The sequence below is a fragment of the Piliocolobus tephrosceles genome, chromosome 16 (assembly GCF_002776525.5).
Source record: "Piliocolobus tephrosceles isolate RC106 chromosome 16, ASM277652v3, whole genome shotgun sequence".
NCBI lineage: Eukaryota > Metazoa > Chordata > Mammalia > Primates > Cercopithecidae > Piliocolobus > Piliocolobus tephrosceles.
The window spans coordinates 54533449-54554006 of NC_045449.1; the positions used below are offsets into that span (position 1 = coordinate 54533449).

The 20558-nt window shown below is 41.5% G+C and overlaps 2 protein-coding genes across 14 annotated transcripts in view; one reads left to right on the forward strand and one right to left on the reverse strand.

The window, feature by feature from the left end:
- The window catches only part of LOC111525784 (leucine-rich repeat-containing protein 37A3-like), a 510962-nt gene that overhangs the window by 413248 nt on the left and 77156 nt on the right, over window positions 1-20558 (reverse strand). The gene's annotated exons all lie outside the window — the stretch shown is intronic.
- Window positions 14963-20558, forward strand: part of LOC111534527 (ADP-ribosylation factor 2-like) — a 177145-nt gene continuing 171549 nt past the window's right edge. The window contains exons 1-2 of one of the 5 annotated variants that reach the window (XM_031934374.1): window positions 14963-15088; window positions 15871-15994. Coding sequence is in view for 3 of the 5 variants with exons in the window: in XM_031934373.1 (XP_031790233.1) it covers window positions 20190-20405 (216 nt within the window). In the remaining 2 variants the exon portion in view is untranslated. Of the gene's footprint in view, window positions 15089-15870; window positions 15995-18545; window positions 20406-20558 lie in introns of those variants that run through there. The other 4 variants (XM_031934373.1, XM_031934372.1, XM_031934371.1 and 1 more) reach the window with 4 other exon arrangements.

Consider the following 20558-nt stretch of genomic DNA (forward strand, 5'->3'; position numbering starts at 1 on the left):
TTAGAAAGCAAAAAGAAATTACTAGCCTACTTCCGTTCCATAGAACAAATATTTAATAAATATTTATAATGTCCCAGGCACTGTGCTAGGTGCAGGAGATGCTCAAATTAACAACAAAGCAGTTACCACTTTTTATATTTTTTTGAACACTGAACAGGAATAAAATATGTATAAAATATAGGTAACACATAAAACACCATAAACCTGCTACCCAGTTTAAGAAAAAGAATATTATTTAAATCAAGTTTTTATTGAAGAAAAACATATATACAGAAAAGTATATACATTGTATGTGTTTGGCTCAGTGAATTTCTACAAAGCGAACACACGCAGGGTAACCAACAGTTAGGTGAAGAGGACATTACCAGCATCCCATACTGCCCGCTCCTAGTCATTATCCTTCTACTCAACCACAGATACCCACTAGCTTAATTTCTGTCATCAGAGATAGAAATCATGAATAGAAATATATTCACTCCCCAGGAGTGTGTCTACTCTCAGTTTTAGGGAATTCTTTTAGTTTTCCAAAGGGGTTGTGCTCATGTATTTTCATCAGCTCCAGCTGCTGCACATCCTCATGACCACTTAGAATTGCCATGACAGGCCAGGCGCAGAGGTTTACACCTGTAATCCCAGCACTTTGGGAGGCCGAGGCAGGTGGATCACTTGAGATCAGGAGTTCGAGACCAGCCTGGCCAACATGGCAAAACCCCATCTCTACTAAAATACAAAAATTAGCCGGGCGTGGTGGCAGGTGCCCATAATCCCAGCTATTCGGGAGACTGAGGCAGGAGAATCACTTGAACCCAGGAGGCAGAGGTTGCAGTGAGCCAGGATCGCACCACTACACTCCAGCCTGGGCAACAGAGCAAGACTCCATCTCAAAAAAACAAAACAAAACAAAATCAAATCCAGAACTGTCATGACAATGTGTTCTTAATTTAACTTTCTGGTGGGTGTGGAAAAATCTCCCTGAGGTTTTAACTTGTATTTATCTGATGACTAATGAGGTTGAGCATTTAACATATGCTACAGGTAAGTTCTCTGTGAAATGCCTGTTTGAATCCTTTGTTCATTTTTCCATTGGCTTTCTGTCCTTTCTTTTTATTCTTGATTTGTAGTTCTTTATATATTCCAGGTACAAGTCCTTGTCAAATACATGTATTTCTTTTTGTATTTTCTTTTTTGAGACAGAATCTTGCTCTGTCGCCCAGGCTGGAGTGCAGTGGCGCGATCTCGGCTCACTGCAAGCTCCGCCTCCCAGGTTCACGCCATTCTCCCGCCTCAACCTCCCGAGTAGCTGGGACTACAGGCGCCTGACACCACGCCTGGCTAATTTTTTGTATTTTTAGTACAGACAGGGTTTCACCATGTTAGCTAGGATGGTCTGGATCTCCTGACCTCATGATCCGCCTGCCTCGGCCTCCCAAAGTGCTGGGATTACAGGCGTGAGCCACCGCGCCTGGCTGTCAAATACATGTATTTCAAATACCTTCTCCCACTCTCTTCTTTCTCCTCAATGGTGTCTACTATGGAGTGAAATGTGCACTCCCCACTGCCCTCACCAAAATTCATTAGTTGAGGCGCTTCCCCCACCCCAACTATTTTGGAGATAGGGACTTTAGGAGATGACTGAGGTTAAATCAGGTCATAAGCGAAGGGCCCTAATCTGACAGGACTGTGGCTTTATAAGAAAAGGAAGAGAGATGGTGAGATCTTGCTGTCTATCTGCCACACAGACACACGGCAAGAAGCCTGTGTGCAAGCCACAAAGACAGTGGTCACCAAAACACAGTCATACTGGCACCCTGGTCTCAAACTTCCAGTTTCCAGAACTGTGAGAAAATACATTTCTCTTGTTTAAGCCACCAAGTCTATAGCATTGTGTTATGGCAGCCTGAGCAGACTAAGACGGTGTCTTTTGATGAAATCCAATTAATCAATTTTTTTCCTTTGTATCTAGCGCTTTTTATATTCTGTTTAAGAAATCTTCACCTGTCTCCAATGTTTCTGCCTTTTCTTGTCATTAATTTCTAACTTGCCTACATCATGATCAGATATTATAAAGATATCAGCACCTTGGATGTGGTGTTCAATACTCTTCAATTATTAATATTGTTAATTATATTAAGTCTTCCAAATTAATGCAGTGCAAAAGTACTTTCTGTGCTGTCCAATACAGCAGCCATATAGCAGCCATTGTCACGTCACTAGTAAGCACTTTAAAAGTGGCTATTGTAACCCAGAAACTGAATTTTTAATTTAATTTTCAGCTGTAACCGTTTTGTCGTTTTAATTTTTCAATTACTGACAGAGTTTTGAAACTCCTCACCATGGTAGATTTGTCTATTTCATCTTACAATTATGTCACTTTGTTCTTTGTACATTGAGGCAATTATTAGGTTCACACAAGTTTGGAATTGTTTTTACCTTTATGGATAAACCTTTTCTCATTGTTGAGGGTCCTATCTCTAGCTATCTCTTTCGTTTGAAAGATCATATTGTCTCATGCTAATATAACTAGTTTACCTCCCTTGTGGTTAGAATTTGCCTGATAGACTTTTTCCATCCTTTTGCTTTCTATCTTTCTACATTCATACGTATTAGCGCTCTCTCTTGAAAATTATAGCTGGATTTTATGTTGTTTCAGTAAGTTTTTTTGCTTGTTTTTATTTATTTACTTTTTGAGACGGAATCTCACTCTGTTGCCCAGGCTGGAGTACAGTGGCATGATCTTGGCTTACTGCCACCTCTGTGTCCTGGGTTCAAGTGATTCTCCTGCCTCAGCTTCCCAAGTAGCTGGCATTACAGGTGAGCACCACAACACCCAGTTAATTTTTGTATTCTTAGCAGAGGCAGGGTTTCACCACGTTGGCCAGGCTGGTCTCGAACTCCTGATCTCAAGTGATCCACCCGTCTCAGGCTCTCAAAGTGCTGGGTTTACAGGCATGAGCCACTGCACCCGGCCTGCTTGTTTTTAAATAATCCAATCTGACATTCTTTGTCTGAATGAAGCATTTAGTCTACCATATATTTGATTTGATCTTTACATTTTATTTTTGCTTCCTCTTTATCTGACCTTTTCTATGTTTTTCACTTCTTCCTTGCCTTTTAAAATTTGTTTTTCTGCTATAAATTATTCCTATTATTTATATTATTTTAGTAGTTACTCTGAAAATACTAATACACACACTTATCAAAATCTAAAGTTAATTGAATAGCTTTACCTTTCTCTTCAACAGTATAAAGACCAGAAAATACTTTAATCAGTCTTTTGATTTAGATGCAATTGTTATAAAATATTGTTTTGTTTTGTTTTTTTTTTTTGAGATAGAATTTCGCTCTTGTTGCCCAAGCTGGAGGGCAAAGGTGTGATCTCAGCTCACCACAACCTCTGCTTCCCGGGTTCAAGCGATTCTCCTGCCTGAGACTCCCAAGTAGCTGGGATCACAGGCATGCACCACCATGCCTGGCTAATGTTTTTCTTATTTTATTTTTAGTAGACACAGCGTTTCTCCATGTTGGTCAGGCTGATCTCAAAGTCATGACCTCAGGTGATCCGCCCGCCTCGGCCTCCCAGAGAGCTGGGATTACAGGCATGAGCCACCACACCCAGCCTATTTAGTTCTATTTTTAAAATCTCCACATCCATCATTTTTATAAAGCCAATATTTATTTCAATATATCCACAAATTTACCATCATCTTTACTCTTCAATCCTTCTTAAATCTCAGACTTTACATCAGTGGTCACTTTTTTTTTTTTTAGCCTTCAGGAAATTGATTCGAACTTCCACTAGTAGGGAAGGTTTGACGGTTATAACGTTCGGTATTTGTCTATTTTAAAGTGTCTAATTTTGCCCCCATTCTTCACAAGATATACAATTCTTGGTTGACAATTATTTTCTCTAAGCATATGGAAAACATTATTCCCTGTCTTATGGCTTTCACTATTATAGACAGGAAATTAGCTGCCAGCCCAAATACCTGTTGAAGGTAATATCTTTTTTCTCTGACAGCTTTTAAGACCTCTCTATGGTATTATGTAGTTTCTTTAAAAAATGTTTAGGTGTGGATTTCTTTTCTTTTTATCCTTTCTAGGATTTTTTAGCTTCCTAAATTTGTAGGTTGTTTTTCATCAGTTCTCTGTCATTATCTCTTCAAATACTGCCTTTGCTTCATTCTTTTCCATGCCCCTGCTCCCCTGCCCCTGGAATTCTGACTAGACTGAACCTTCTTACTCTACCCTCTGTATTCTCTTAACTCTTTTATTACTTTTCATTTTCTTGCCTCTATACTGCAATTTTTTCAGATCCACTTTACTAAATCTTTCTTTAGCTGTGTCTAATCTGTTATTAAATTTGTACACTGGTCATTTTTGTATACTTGCTCCTCATTCCTATTTTAAATTTTTTTTTCTATAAGCATATTAAATACATATATTTATAATCTGTGTCTGCCAATTGCAATATGTGAAGTCTTTGCAGGTTCTGATCCTGCTCTTCATTGTTTCTGTGTGCTCTCATTCATTGCATCTTATTTCTTTCTGCATTTTGTGAATGTGAGATCATATTTCTTACAGCTTTATGTTTAGGAATTTTCTAAATCCTAAGATCAAGATGGGTTCTCCCAAGAAGCTTTGTATTTGCTGCTTTTTAGACATTCTTAGGCATTTAAGGCATCGTCACTCTTGTACCACTTTTATATTTAATTACTGGCTTAAGATTTTCATACCATCCAGGTAATATAAAATCAGGATTCAAACCTGCATGAAGGTCAGCTTGTGGGTAAAACTTCTCAGGGAATTTCTGTACCCTTCCCATCACTACAAAAGTTTGAGGCAGGAAATTTTCCTTTCTGATCCTTAGACAAGGTAAGTTTATTACTAGTTCTCATTTATTATGATGTATAGCCCCTTCGGGTACCATCTTTACCGGTAGAGGTAGGACGTTCTACCAGAAAACTATCAACTTTTATCTTCTGTTCTCTGAGCTTCCTGAGGACAAGCACAAGTTAACTAGGTTTTCCAAGTAAAGCCATTTGCAAATAATGTCCTCAAGGCAAAAGTACTTGGCTTGTATCTCTGGGTTTTCACCTTCACATAGTTTTTGGCCTGATTATTCCTTACTTTTCAGCCAGCTATCTCCATGCATGTAAGGTTTTTACTTAAAAAATATTTTATCTGCCAGGCACAACTGCTCACACCTGTAATCCCAGCACTTTGGGAGGCCCAGGTGGAAGAACTGCTCGAGCCCAGGAGTTAGAGACCAGTCTGGGCAACATGGCAAGACCCCATCTCCACAAAAAATAAAAAAATTTGCTGCACATGGTGGTGTGCACCCGTGGCCCCAGCTACTCGGGAGACTGAGGTGGGAGGATCGCTTGAGCCCAACAGGTCGAGGTTGCAGTCAGCCATGTTCACACTACTGCACTCTGGCCTGTGTGACAGAGCAAGACCCTGTCTCCCCTCCAAAAAAAATTTATCTAGAATTTTAAATTGTTTATTTGGGAAGGTCAGTCAGGGTACCTAATGAACTATACTGCAGGAAAATAGCTATGCTTTCTTAAAAGTTTGAAAATTGGATATAGATGAAGGTATTAATGGGAAGAAGACGATAACCTTGAAACCTATCAATAACAAGGTTGAGTATACATTTGGAAAGAAATCTGGAAAAAATATCTTCAACAATGTATAAGGAACTAAATTGGAGAGCTCAAAATACTCAGTGAATGCTTCTCAACTTTAACATACATCAGAATCACCTGGAGAATTTATTGATAGAGAATGCTAAGCCCTACCCCAGGGTTTCTAAATTAGTCAGCCTGAAGTGGGAACTGAGAATTTGCTTTTCTAACAAGTTCTCAGATAATGCTAATTTGCTGGTCTGCAGAACCCACTATCACAATCACTGTACTAAGAGAAATAAACTTCATAAAACAGGAACACTGACAGGTTCATTTCATTACCTTCTACAAAAGAAGAGAAGAAATGTGTGGAAATGAGATTTCAATAACACTCTTGGTCCATCTCATTATTTAACTTATACTTAAGTTAATTTGGTGATTGATAAGTAGATTTATTGAAAGATTTATGAAAAAGGACTGCAGCGCAGCAGCTGTTTAAAGCTAGATCTATAATACTAATGATTTAAATAACAGAATAAATAACATGTTTAGAGTATTCAATAGCTTGGCAGAGAATATCAAAATTCAAACTATAGATATTGTCAGAAGTGACAATTTACTAAGATGTTCAGAAACAAATGTCTTGTTCAATCATTCAGGATTCATAATACCCCCATACCAGGCTCTATTCGCAGCAATGGGAACTGTCTGCTATCATCTCACAAAATTGTATCAATATTATTCTCTAGGAGAAAAATAGGCAGGATAATTAAAAATTTGACACAGAGGTTCATTGGAAGACTCAGAATTAGTGATAATTGCTAGTTTCATTGCTTGTCAAACCAACTACAAAAACGTTTATCAGCCCACAGCACTAAAAACACTTTACAACTTTTTTAAAAACCCACCAATGCAGCCCTAAAAGTCTTTATTTTGTGGTGATTTTAAAAAGAAATGAATCTTGCATTTCAAAAATGACTAACTTATTTCTTACCTGAAGTTAATAATTTTCCCATTTCTTCCTCCACCAAAGATCTATATGGCTAGTGCAAATCTATCAGCACTTTAGCAGTTCTTTCTGAATTTAGCAAAAGACCAAAATACCCTGCATTACTCATAAACAGCTGATGCTAATTCATTTGGTTTCAAATCTACAAGGCACAAGTTGTGAGAAATTAACACTTTCAGCTTAAAGTCAAAGAAAAGGAGATCAGGTTCCTAAAGTTATTGAGCTGAATTTTATTGAAGTGCTCTTTGTGGCTGCCCTAATAAAATATAAGAGGAAAAATGTAGGTCAAAAATCAATAGTGGTAGGTTAAAAGTGTCTTTAAACAAACAAACAAACAAACAAACAAACAGTCTCGCTCTGTTGCCCAGGCTGGAGTACAGTGGCATGATTTCAACTCACTGCAACCTCCACCTCTTGGGTTCAAGCTGATTCCCGTGCCTCAGCCTCCCGAGTAGCTGAGACTACAGGCGTGTGCCACCATGCCCGCTAATTTTTGTATTTTTAGTAGAGATGGGGTTTTGCCATGTTGTCCAGGCTGGCCTTGAACTCCTGGCTTCAAGTGATCCACCCGCCTCAGTCTCCCAAAGTTCTGGGATTACAGGCATGAGCCACCGCGCCTGGCTGTAATGTTCTATTTTTTAAAAGATAAATATCTGAAGAAGGTATCATAATATGTTAACATTTCTTAAACCTCAGTGGTAATCACATGGATATACGTTATTCACTGTACTTTTTGTCATGATTGAAATCTCTTAAAGTGTGCATGAATTATACTCATACAAAAATACTTAGGGCTTCCAGAAATAGTTACATCTACACAAGGAATATTTCGTTTTCACTATAAAAAAAAAGTTCAAAATTAGAAGTTTAAATCACTAGGAAACTGAAGTCAGCATAAGGTAGCTCTCAGAGCAATATTAAGGGTATCAGTACTAAAATATGAAAGAGTATCTCACTGAGCAATTTTCACTTAAAATACCACAGTCAGAGGACAGATGCTTTAAAAAGCATTACAGCAAGTTCTTAGTGTATTGCCCAATGCAGGTATTTGCAAGGGTTCACTCTTCCGCCACTTCCAGAATTTTCAATGGTTAAGATAATATACTTGACCTTATACTTCTGCACCTTAACTCAAATACTTGAAAAAAGAATCATCCTATACATAAATTCCTCTGGGTTTATCTAATGATGCTTTAAAGAATTGCTTTGTTTCCTAAAATTCATTGCATTTGAAGATACTTTTGAAAATATCCACTAAAGCGATATACAAAACCAATAACTACTGCATATAAGACTGCAGAAAGTTGATATACTTTGGACAAACTTTCATTTAGGAAATGGATTACCAAACACTTTATAGTATTTGTTTTGATTTGTGGTACTGCACATGAGCTATCCCCAATTTACAGCCTGAGTTCCAAAGTTTCATCTGAAAGTTTATTTGGTAATGATGTCATTCACCCACAAAATGTTACAAATGACTAGGTTTCTAAACAAAGGCCACAAAAGCTTCTGATATTGATACTGATACTTAATATTCTGGCCTGCCCTAGTCAAAACTACTAGATTCAATAAATTTTACCTCTAACAGCTTTCCATAACCCTTTCAACTCCTAAGAAAGTTCTCCCTCGTTGGTTCCTATTTCACATTATCTTACTCCCATCTCTACAAAACAGATTACCTCGACTGGGTTTAAGGACTTATGAAGAAAGAGATCCACTGGTTTTATTTGCATTAAAGTATGTATATTTTCAGAAAGGGACTGCTGAATCTCCAGTAAGAGAGATTTCTGGCAATTTTAAAAGATAAGCATACAAAACAGTTTAGGCACTGTGGAAAACTTTTCTCTTTTTCTTTTCCAGTAGTGGGAAGGTAGTGGTATCTTCTGATGACCTATAAACTGTACACTGAGTAACATCACACATTATATTCTTCAGCCAATTTCCCAGATATACTATATACGGTGCTTCATTGGTCAGAGAAAGGAGAGAGCAAGACAAACAAGTTACTAGTGCTATCAATAGCAACAGTGACATAAAAAAAAACTTCAATTACATAGTGAATATAAATCTCACTTACAAGATGATGTCAGAATACCAAAATTAAGCAAATCAAAAGTGCAAGATCAAAATAAACTGCCCCCCACAAAAAGGAAATATAAAACCATTAAGAGTATCGCAACAGGCCGGGCGCGGTGGCTCAAGCCTGTAATCCCAGCACTTTGGGAGGCCGAGACGGGCGGATCACGAGGTCAGGAGATCGAGACCATCCTGGCTAACCCGGTGAAACCCCGTGTCTACTAAAAAATACAAAAAACTAGGCGGGCGAGGTGGCGGGCGCCTGTAGTCCCAGCTAAACCCGGGAGGCGGAGCTTGCAGTGACCTGAGATCCGGCCACCGCACTCCAGCCTGGGCGACAGAGCAAGACTCCGTCTCAAAAAAAAAAAAAAAAAAAAAGAGTATCGCAACAGCCGGGCACAGCGCCTCACGCCTGTAATCCCAGCACTGTGGGAGGCCGAGGCAAGCAAATCACTTGAGGTCAGAAGTTCGAGACCAGCCTGGCCAACATAGCGAAACCCCGTCTCTACTAAAAATAGAAAAATTAGCCGGGTGTGGTAGCACAGGCCTGTAATCCCAGCTACTAGGGACGCTGAGGCAGGAGAACTGCTTGAACCCAGTGGGTGGAGGTTGCAGCGAGCCGAGATATCACGCCACGGCAGTACAGCCTGAGCAACAGAGAAAGACTCTGTCTCAAAAAAAAAAAAAGTATTGCAACAACAACAACAAAAATCTGATAAAATTCAACATCCCTTCATGATTAAAAAACTCTCAACAAATTAGGCATGGAAGGAATATATCTCAAAATAATAAAGTCTATATATAACAAACCCAGAGCTAATAGATACTGAATGAGGAAAGGTGAAATCTTTCTTCTAAAAGCTGGAATGAAGCAGGGATGCCCATTTTCACCACTTCTATTCACCACAGTACTGGAAATCCTAGCCAGAACAATTAGACAAGAGAAAGAAATGAAAGGCATCCAAACTGGACAAGAGCAAGTCAAATTGTGTCTTTGCTGATTATATATCTGTAGGTTTAGAAAACCTTTAAATCAGTAGCATTTCTATACACCAATAATGATCTAGCCAAGAAAGAAATTAAGAAGGCAATCCCATTTACAATAGCTACCGAAAACCTAGGAATACATTTAATTAAGGAGGTGAAAGATCTCTACAAGGAAAACTACAAAACGCTATGAAAGAAAATAAAAAAAATCCTATGCTTGTGGAAAGAATTAATATCATTAAAATGACCATATTGCCAAAGCAATCTACAGATTCAATGAAATCCCTATCAAAATACCAATGTCATTCATATGGGACCAAAAAAATCGCTTGAACCCGGGAGGCAGAGGTTGCAGTGAGCCGAGATCACGCCACTGCACTCCAGCCTGGGTGATGGAGCGAGACTCCATCTCAAAAAAAAAAAAAAAAAAATCCAGTGATAGGAGGAATAAGTTCAATGTTTGATAGCTGAGTAGATGACTATACTTAATATATTGGACTCATGTACCCTGACTTGATCATTACACATTATACACATGTAAAAAATTTTTCATGTACTCCATAAATATGCACAAATAAAAGTATTGCAATAAGGTGAACTATATTTGCTAAACATCACTCAGTAATTACTAGAAAATAAAGGCTATCAGAAGAAATGATAGACAATCAGATGGGACAAAGTTGTTCAGATTTTCCAAAATGTAGAAGATAGTTTCTGAATATTATTATGTCCAAAAAGTTCTAGGTGAGGTAAACCTAGTCTTCATTACATTCTTGCACCTAAGTTGGTGAACTAGGTAACAGTACCAGGCTGATCTGAGTTCAAATCCTGACCCTGCTTCTTGCTGGCTATGTGAACTCGGCAAGTTACTAAATCTCTCTCTCTCTTTCTCTCTGCAAAAAACAAAGATAATACTACCTACTTTGCAGGGTTGTTTTGTTGGGATTAAATGAGATATATCTGTACTTAAGCAACAGTACCCAAGTATATTAATGGGTATCAGTCTAGAGACAGGTCACTGGCAGCATATGCTCAAGGGTTATTTCTGACCCTGTCTTATTCTATCCTTTACCAATAACACAAATGTAGAAACAGAAGTCACGATTATTAATCCTACAGAGCTAACCAAACTAGAAGAGACAGCTACTATGTTTCCTAACATGAAAGAACTAAGAATCCAGATTACCTCAACAAATAGCAGACAGGCAATGACCTAAAAAAATGAATTGTAAAAGGATAAGGTCTTGATTTAGGATCAATAAAATGGCTCCAAACCTAGAATGGAGCTAGGGAGCTGATTTTAAAAGAACGTGAGTTTTCATTAACTACAAGCTCAGTTATGAGCCAAGAACGTGATTTACTGTAGAAAAAAACACTAATACAATTTTATCTGGCATGAATAATGGTAGTGTCCATCTCCAGAGAATAATAGCTCAAGTACATTCTTCTCTGATCACTGTGTTCCACTCTGGGCACATTTCAGAAGAAAAGTTGACAAAACAGTAACATTAGGTTACTTCCAGAGGAAGGTAGTCTAAATGATTAAGCATTTGGAATATGAAATATGCTAGGAATTGGGGGATGTTTAACTTGTAAAATAGAAAATCTGAGGAGATATGTAACCTGTATTCAAGTAAACGAATAGCTTGAGTAGCTATTACATGGAAAAAGAATTGTGTTTACACCTTCCATATAGCTTTAAACAGCAGAAATAGTAACTACGTGTAAAAGTTACATGGAACGCCAGATAACAAAGACGTAACACGGCTGTATGACATTACAGGCAAGCTTTAGGGTAATATACCATCTATCACCAGAGTGTTCAGAGATTGATTCATTTTCAACAAAAATGTATTGAGTACCTAAGTCCCAGAAGGTACACAAAGCGCAGTTGATAATGACTAAATAACTTATATGTTCTCTGCTTTTCACTGAGGTGAAGTGGTAGAAGCAAATAATAACACACACTTAAAGTAACAACAACAAAAAAATCTCTAAGGAGAGGAATACAGTTCTTCAAGAGTATATAACAAAGGATCCTTACTTACAACGTGGGGTCAGAATAGGCCTCCCTTGGGTAGCTAAATGATGTCTGAGTAGGAGGTAAATGGTTGTGGTGAAGAACGTTACAAAGAAAGGAAACACCACTTGCAAAGACCTTGTGGTAAGAGAAACTACAGGCTGAAGGAATTGAAAGGCTCATTTACCATATAACCTGAGGACAGAGAGTTAAGAGAGAGAGTGGAAAGAAGCAGGAGCAGAACCACAAAGAGTCTTGAAGGCCTCATTAAGGATTTGGTTTTCTCTAAAAAGTAATGGGATGCTGCTGAGGAGGGGTTTAAGTAGTAATGGGCATGCCAAGGAACAATCAATGTCAGTGTCCAGAATGAAATGGAGGTGGGCCATACACTCTAAGAAGACTACTTGGGAGGCTGGGCACAGTGGCTCAGGCCTATAATCCCAGCACTCTGGGAGGCCGAGGCAGGCGGATCACCTGAGGTCAGGAGTTTGAGACCAGTCTGGCCAACATGGTAAAACCCCATCTCTACTAAAAACACAAAAATTAGCCGGGTGTCGTGGCGGGTACCTGTAATCCCAGTTACTCAAGAGGCTGAGGTAGGAAAATGGCTTGAACCCGGGAGATGGAAGTTGCAGTGAGCCGAGATCGCGCCATTGCACTCCAGCCTGGGTGACAAGAGCGAAACTCCGTCCAAAAAATAAAACCAAAAAAACAACAAAACGAAACAAAACAAAACAAAACAAAAAAACTACTTGGAAGCTTCCTGCAGTAGTCCAGACCAGAAATGATGGTAGTCTGGGAAAACGAGGTAAAAATGAAGATGTGGAAAGGTGGACAGACAGGAGATTTTTAGGTTAAAATGACAGAACCCATGTGACCAATCCAGCTAGTCCAGTGGGTGATTTGGATCTAGTTTAAAGCAACCATTCTCCCAAACCAGAGTCTCTGGCCCTAATTAAATACCTTTATGGGGGGCAGGAGCAGAACTCTGACAAATTTTACCAGGGTATGGGGCAGAGGACATGGATAGGGCAGAGGGGAGATATAAAGGGTTACCCACCCTCTCCCTCCCCCAGATTCCCAGCCTATATAACTGGGTGGATGACGGTATCATTCAGTGAGATATTCCTATCTCACTGAGTGCAGTGCAGTAGTGCAAAGGTGACAGGCATTCAGCAGAAACTGTACTTTGAGGACCTACACAACCATTCTGTTTTTCACTATCAGCACAGCAATAAATGACATGAGGTATTCAACATTTTATAATATAGGTTTATGTTAGATGATTTTGCCCAACTGTAGGCTAATGTAAGTGTTCTGGGGATGTGTAAGGAAGGTAGGCTAGGCTAAGCTATGATATTCGGTAGATGGGGTGTATTAAATGCATTTTCAACTTCTGATACTTTCAGCTTACAATGGGTTTATCGGAAGGTAACTACATCGTTAAGTCGAGGAGCATCTACACAAGTTAGGTGGGCTAAGATCCTGGGTTCGGAGTTGAAAAAGCTGAGTTTCAGGGGCCTTGATTTTAAATAAGCAGTTGGATGTATTAACCTGAAACTTAAAGGGCAGGTCTGGACTGGAGGTAAAATATTGAGAATCACTGCCATATAGACAGTTGTAGCTATGGGCTTACAAGAGATTGCCTGAGCAGAAAATTGAGAGAAGATGGCCTTTGAGGAACACCAGCAATGAATAACAAACTAGAGGAGGGTGATCTGCAAAAGAGAGGTCTGAGTCAAACCAGGCGCTAGGCATCCAAGAACACATGTAAAGAGTGCTTTCCGTCAAGGAGGCCACGGTCAACAACGTCAAAAGCTGCTGAGACATCAAATAAGGACTGAAAAGTTCAATTAAGTTGACGGACAGGTTTCAGTGGTATGATGGGACAGAAATCAGACTGCAGTAGGTTAAGGGGTGAGTAGGTGGTAAGCAAATGGAAGACAATAAATATAGACAACTCTATCAAATTTCCTGCTGTGAAGTGGGAAGGGAAAAGGTGACAGCTGTGGGGGTGGGGGAAGGGTTTGTTTTAAGATAGAGAAGCTTGATTACATTAAGAAGGAGCAGATGAATATACAGATAGGGTCTGAAGTATTAGTAGAAGGACTAGCCTTAAAAGGAGAGACCATGGGGAAAAGGAAGAGAAAGAAGCCAAACTAAACGACCTTTAAGATGCCTTCTGACTCTAGAATCTCATGACCTACAAGTCCCTTTAGATAGGGCTTTTGCATATATGCATAAATCTGTGCAAACTGATTCAAAAATTCCGGTACAAAGAGATCAGTCAAGCACATCCTTCGCCCCCAGTGACGCAGTTAATGTCCTCAGGTTTATAACCAGTGTAATCTCTGGGCAGGACTCATCCCTTGAGAGCTTTTAGCTCAAGGCAGACTGCAATACAGCACTCAACCAGCTCTATCTCTCCTCGCCAAACCCATCCTACCCAGCGATCCTAAAGCCTAAAGGAGGAAGTACATTTAAAACCCTGAAACTACAGCATATCCTGCTGCATTGGAAGCGACTGTCATCCATAAAAACAAAACGTGACAGCCCAAATCCATCCTCACTCCAAGCTAAAGCAAATTCCCGCCTGACCCGACAGTTGACAGGTCCCCAGATGGCAGGGCTCTAACACTAAAAGTCACTGGCACCCCCTCCTCTTTCCCAACGACCTTTAATTTGTGAAGAGCCAGACATGGGTTCCGGATGATCCTTCGTACACCGCTCGCCCCGAATGCAGCAGACGTCCTCCCGGCACTTACTCCGGCGCCCCCTAATAAGCCCTCGCAAGGGGGTGCGGAAAGACCCCCAGAGCCAGTCAGAAGGGGCTTCGGCGACCGCGACCCTGCGGCTATGTGGAGGACGAGGGAAACAAGCCCCAAAGGACGGGAGAGGACGACCGGAGGCGCAGCAGACGCGGTTAACGAGGGGGTCATCTCCCCTCGAGGGGGGTGGAGTTGTTGAGGAGGGCTAATCCTCTGCCACCGCTCCCCTGCTACCCTCGAGTCCCGCTCTGGCCTCGCGCCCCATTGCTCGGACTCACTCCCACTCCCCTGGGGCCGCCTGGACCCCGGAGTGCCCGCGAGCCCGGCGCCCCTGCCTCGATCCTGGGCTCCCAGACCGGCACTCACCCGGCCCGCCATCTTCGCCAACACGTCCGGCTAGGTGGCTGCAGCTCTGAGTTGGGCAAAGCCCGCCCCCGCCGCGGGCGCGCGCCCCCGCGGCCCGCCCTCGCGCAGGCGTGCAGCCGCGGTGAGGACGCGAGCGTCCCCGGCCGCGTCCCCGGAGTCCGCGCTCCGCAGGGCGCGCGCGCGGGGCGGGCAGAGCGGCGGCGCCATTTTGGCTGGAGCTGCCGGGTGGCGGCAGGTGAGTCACTTTCCAGCGTGCGCTTCCGTCCGCCGCTCGCTCGAGGGCTGCTGCTGCGAGTCTCATGCCCCCTGGCCGTTTGCGCTGGGTTTTGCTCATTTGGTGACCCCACCCACGCCCCCCCGCAAAAAAAAAAACTCTCGGCTGAGCATGATGCCGGCTCACCCCTGTAATTCCAGCACTTTGAGAGGCCAAGGCCAGAGGATCGCTTGAGCTCAGAAATTTCAGATAAACCTGGGAAACATGGTAAAACCCTGTCCGCCTGTAGTCCCAGCTACTTGGGAGGCTGAGGTGGGAGAGTCATTTAAGCCCAGGAGGTTGAGGCCGCAGTGAGCCGTGATTGTGCCAGTGCACTTCAGCCTGGGTGACAGAGTGAGACACTGTCTCAAAAAAAAAAAAGAAGAAGACCTGGCACTGTGGCTCACGCCTGTAATCCCAGCACTCTGGGAGGCCGAGGCGGGTGGATCACGAGATTAGGAGGTCGAGATCATCATGGCCAACGTGGTGAAACCCCGTCTCTACTAAAAATACAAAAATTAGCGGGGCGTGGTGGCGCACTCCTGTAATCCCAGCTACTTGGGAGGTTGAGGCAGGAGAATCGCTTGAACCCGGAAGGCGGAGGTTGCAGTGAGCCGAGATGGAGCCACTGCACTCCAGCCTGGGTGACAGAGTGAGACTGTCTCAAAAAAAACAGAAAAACACCTCATGTTAGTTTAATTTTCATTTCTTTGATGACTTGTTATTTTTCCAATATTCCCTAGTATTTTTATTTCATCTATTAGAAATGATATATTCATGTCCTACTGACTTCGAAGGCAAAGACAGAAAGTTGTTTGGCCAGCAATTGTGAAGGTTGTTTGTTTGAATGGAGTCATCATAACCTAAAAAAAAGGTGAAATAACAAAGGTAAGATTTTTACTTAGCATTGTTTGTTCCTGCAGAAGGAATGCTGGAGCTGATAATTAAGAGAATTTATCCTTCCATCCCTCATAGCCTAAGAATATTCATTATTTTCCAAGATCTGCACTGAGCCTGTAAACCAAAATGTATCTGAGACAGGTCTCAATCAATTTACAAGTTTATTTTGCCAAAATTAAGGACGCTCACCTGGGAGATAGGCCGGTGCCTTTTTCCAAAGGTGATTTTGAGGGATTTGTTTTGTTTGTTTGTTTGTTTGTTTTTGAGACAGAGCCTCACTCTGTTGCCCAGGGTGGAGTGCAGTGGTACAATCTTGGCTCACTGCAACCTCCGCCTCCCAGATTCAAGCAATTCTCATGACTCAGCTTCCCAAGTAGCTGGGATTAGCAGGCATGTGCCACCACTCCTGGTTAATTTTCATATTTTTAGTAGAGACGGGGTTTTACCATGTTAGCCAGGATGGTCTCCAACTCCTGACCTCAGGTGATCCGCCCACCTCAGCCTCCCAAAGTGCTGGGATTACAGGTGTGAACCACCATGCCCAGCCAGAAGGATTTAATATTTTATTTATTTATTTGTTTGTTTGTTTATTTATTTATTTATTTGAGATGGAGTCTTGCTCTATCACCCAGGCTGGAGTGTGGTGGCACGATCTTGGCTAACTGCAACCTCCGCCTCCTGGGTTCAAGCCATTCTCCTGGCTCAGCTGCCCCTGTAGCTGGGATTACAGGTGCACACCACCATGCCCAGCTAATTTTTGTTGTTTTTAGCAGAGACGAGGTTTCACCAGGTTGGCCAGGCTGGTCTTGAACTCCTGACCTTGTGATCCTCCTGCCTTGGCCTCCCAAAGTGCTGGGTTTACAGGTGTGAGCCACCACGCCCGGCCAGGATTTAATATTTAAAATGGAAAAGCAGGCTGGATGGGAAAGAAGGAGAGTATGCTCACATTACTGAATTCACATATTGCAAGAGACAAGGAGCAGGTAGGGGAATAGTCAATTATGTATTACTCTCATGCTTACCAGAAGATAAGGTGGACATAGAGTAGTTAGCTGCAGCCAGTCCTGCTTAGGAATGAAAGGAAAGGCAACTGCTTGCATGACTCAGCTTTCAGCTTAATTTTTTTTCTTTTGGCAGAATGAATTGGGGTCCCAAGTTTTTATTTTGCTTTCACAAGCCTCTGAATAAACAAAGTTCCTGCCCACATGGCATTCAGTTGCTAAACAATTATAATCACATGAATACATACACATATACATATATGTTTTATACATATTATCTAGCTATTTAATACATATGGCTGGGTGCAGTGGCTCACACCTGTAATCCTAGCACTTCGGGAGGCTGAGTTGGGTAAATTGCTTGAGCCAAGGAGTTCAAGACCAGTCTGGTCAACATGGTGAGATCCCGTCTCTACCAAAAATACAAAATACAAAAATTAGCTGGTCATGGTGGTGTGCACCTGTAGCCCCAGCTACTCAGAAGACTGAGATGAGAGGACTGCTTGAGCCTGGGAGGCAGAGGTTGCAGTGAGCCAAGATAGTGCCACTGCACTCCAGCCTAGGAGACAAAGCAAGACCCTGTCTCAAAAAACAAACAAACAAAATACATACATATAGACAGAGAAAAACAGGGAGAATTTTATAATGATATGCATGAGGAATGTATAGGGGAGAGGCTAAAAATAGGCCTAACTTACTAGTGAATATATTCAGGAGGTAGGACTGTGATAGTTTTTAAGTGATCGAGGGAAAATGGTGTACTGATTTTAAAATGGAAAACTCAACTTATTTTTTAAAAATTAAAACTCTGACAATTAAGAGGGAGGATTAATTGAAATCACAATGGTGACTCAGGCAAGTTTATAAATCTCGAACTGCAATGACTCAATAAGCATGAATTGCTTATGATTATATTGATTTAATAGAGTTATTTTTTCCTTAATAGAAAACACATCTTGTCAATATAATGTTATTTGTAAAGCATGGAAAGGACAAAGTGCTCCTGGGAGAAGCAGAAAGAGAATTTCACTGTGAGAAACCTATTTGGAGAAAGCTCCTCATCTCTGGCTTAGACTTTAAAATTAGTTAATAGTGTAATTCAGATTAGTTGTAGTAATAGTGGTATTGGTATGGTAGTTAGAGCTTAAATGGCACACAGAATACTCAGACTACCTTCCCCCAAGTGCTACTAAACTTATTCTTCTAATCAAACTTCTGCTCAAGGGATGACTTCTTCTTCTCTTGGAAAGCTGTGTTCCTTACCTCAGAAACAGCCCTCCATAAACCTGCCCTTAAGAGAATCCTTGGCCAGGCACAGTGACTCACGCTTGTAATCCCAGCACTTTGGGAGGCCAAGGCGGGTGGATCTCCTGAGGTCAGGAGTTTGAGAGCTGCCTGGTCATCATGGTGAAACCCTGTCTCTACCAAAAAATAAAAATAAAAAATAAAAAAACTAGCCAGGCATGGTGGTGCGTGCCTGTAATCTCAACTACTTGAGAGGCTGAGGCAGGAGAATCACTTGAACCTGGGAGGCAGAGGTTGCAGTGAGCTGAGATCATCCCACTGCACTCCAGCCTGGGCAACAGAGCAAGATACCATCTCGAAAAAAAAAAAAAAGAGAGCGAGAATCCTTAAGACACACCTTCTTTGATGCCCTCCTGAGAAATGTCAAGAGTAGCCAATATAGTCACCCCAATCAGCTGTGGTGTCTGGGCCTCTAGTGTTTTAAGGTTCTAGGCAACTCAGCCTCTCCCAGGAGATGCTGATTTACTTTTCTCAAGATGCATTAAGACTCATCAGAACAATATCTGAAAAATCCCTTTTCAAAGAGAAGCAAGCAGCCTTCCAGCCCCATGATGTTAATACACAGGGTTAGGCAGCCTGGCAAGTGCATTGTGGCCCCCACTGAAGGATCATGTGGTTTCCATAGCAACAGTCCTTCCTTTCCAGGGAGGATTCTATCATCTCTCCTGCCCACTCAGGCTTTCTAGAATGAATTGATTTTTGTGACTATAGGTGTTTGTCCTTGATCCTGCAAAGAGAAAAGACATATTCATTTAAAACAAACACCCCCCCCCACCCCACAACTGACTGCAGCTAGAATACTGCATTGCATCAGCCAGTCTTCCTTTCAGTTTAAAATTCCATGTCCTTTCATCATTTTGCTGTGTTCTCTAGCTTTATCCATCATTGTAGAAAACAAGTTTCTCTGACAGTAAACAAACAGATGGCAACTCCATCATCCTAAAACTGGCTGTAACAGGGCTGTAAAATTAAGTGTCCATGGGGCTCCCAGAAAGCCTAGGCTTGCATGGTATGTGTGGCTGACCTGTGAGTTACAATTGGAGGGGCAAGAGAAGGCTTTCTATACACAGATGTGGCTCCCCATACAGTGTCACAGTCTCTGAAGTGTTGCCTTTTGAGGTTTGTTTTCTTAGGTTAGTTAGGAGAATACTAACTGCTATCCTGTCGGTATTCTCCTAAATTGCCACTACTCCTGGGAGGGATAATACATTAGGTTACTAATACTGAAAGAACTTGAGAAAGAGGGGAAGGGGTGCAGCAGGAAGGGAATAAAAGGTGCTCTGAAGACCACCTTTGTGTGCTTCACAGTGCCATCTTCTGCAAGAGGGGAAGTGCAGGTCTTCATCTCTGTCTCTCTCTCTCTCACACACACACACACACACACACACACACACACACACACAGTGCAGGATGCCTTCTGACAATTACAATGCAGTGGTGAATTCACCAACCAGGTCTGTTCCCTGAAACACCTACATACAATCCCGCTGGAAGACCTTTGAAACAGCTCTGCAGTGACTAAAAACTCTGTACCCAGCACCACTTGTTTAACCCTACAGTTTCCACAGACTAAAGGTCATTTGGTTAATATGAAAACACCAGATAGATTGCTTTGTTAAATAAAGTGGATTACAGTGAATCTGTTCACTTTTATGTTTCATATTGCCCTCATTCCACAAATCACAGAAGATATTTATTTTTCCCCCAGTTAAATTCTTTTACCACAACGATTACAAACAAACGTCTATATAACCAAAATGTTATTCAGCCTATTTTGATGGAGCACATGTTAAGTGATGTTTAATGGGACATAATTTGAACGTAAAATTCTATCAGTGCACTGTTTTCAAGTCTTTGAATCAGGCCTCCACCTACAGATGTTGGGAGCAGGTCATACTAAGGGTCACTTTGTAAAAGACAGGAATCTTATCCCTGTAATTGACAGGAAACTGACCATATTCATCAGAGTTCTCCAAAGAAACAGAACTAACAATGTATATACATTTAGGAAGAAAGACTTGGGGAACCCAAACTCTGATGGGAGAAGCTGGCATGCTGGAGGCCCAGGGAAGAGTTACAATTCTAGTTCACAGGTAACCTGCTAGAGAATTCCTTCTTGTTCTGGATGAGTTTGGCTTTTTGTCTATTCAGGCTTTCAAGTGATTGGATGAGACCCATCTACATTATGGAGGGCAGCGTTCTTTACTCAGAGTCTACAGATTTAAATGTAAATCTCATCCAAAAAC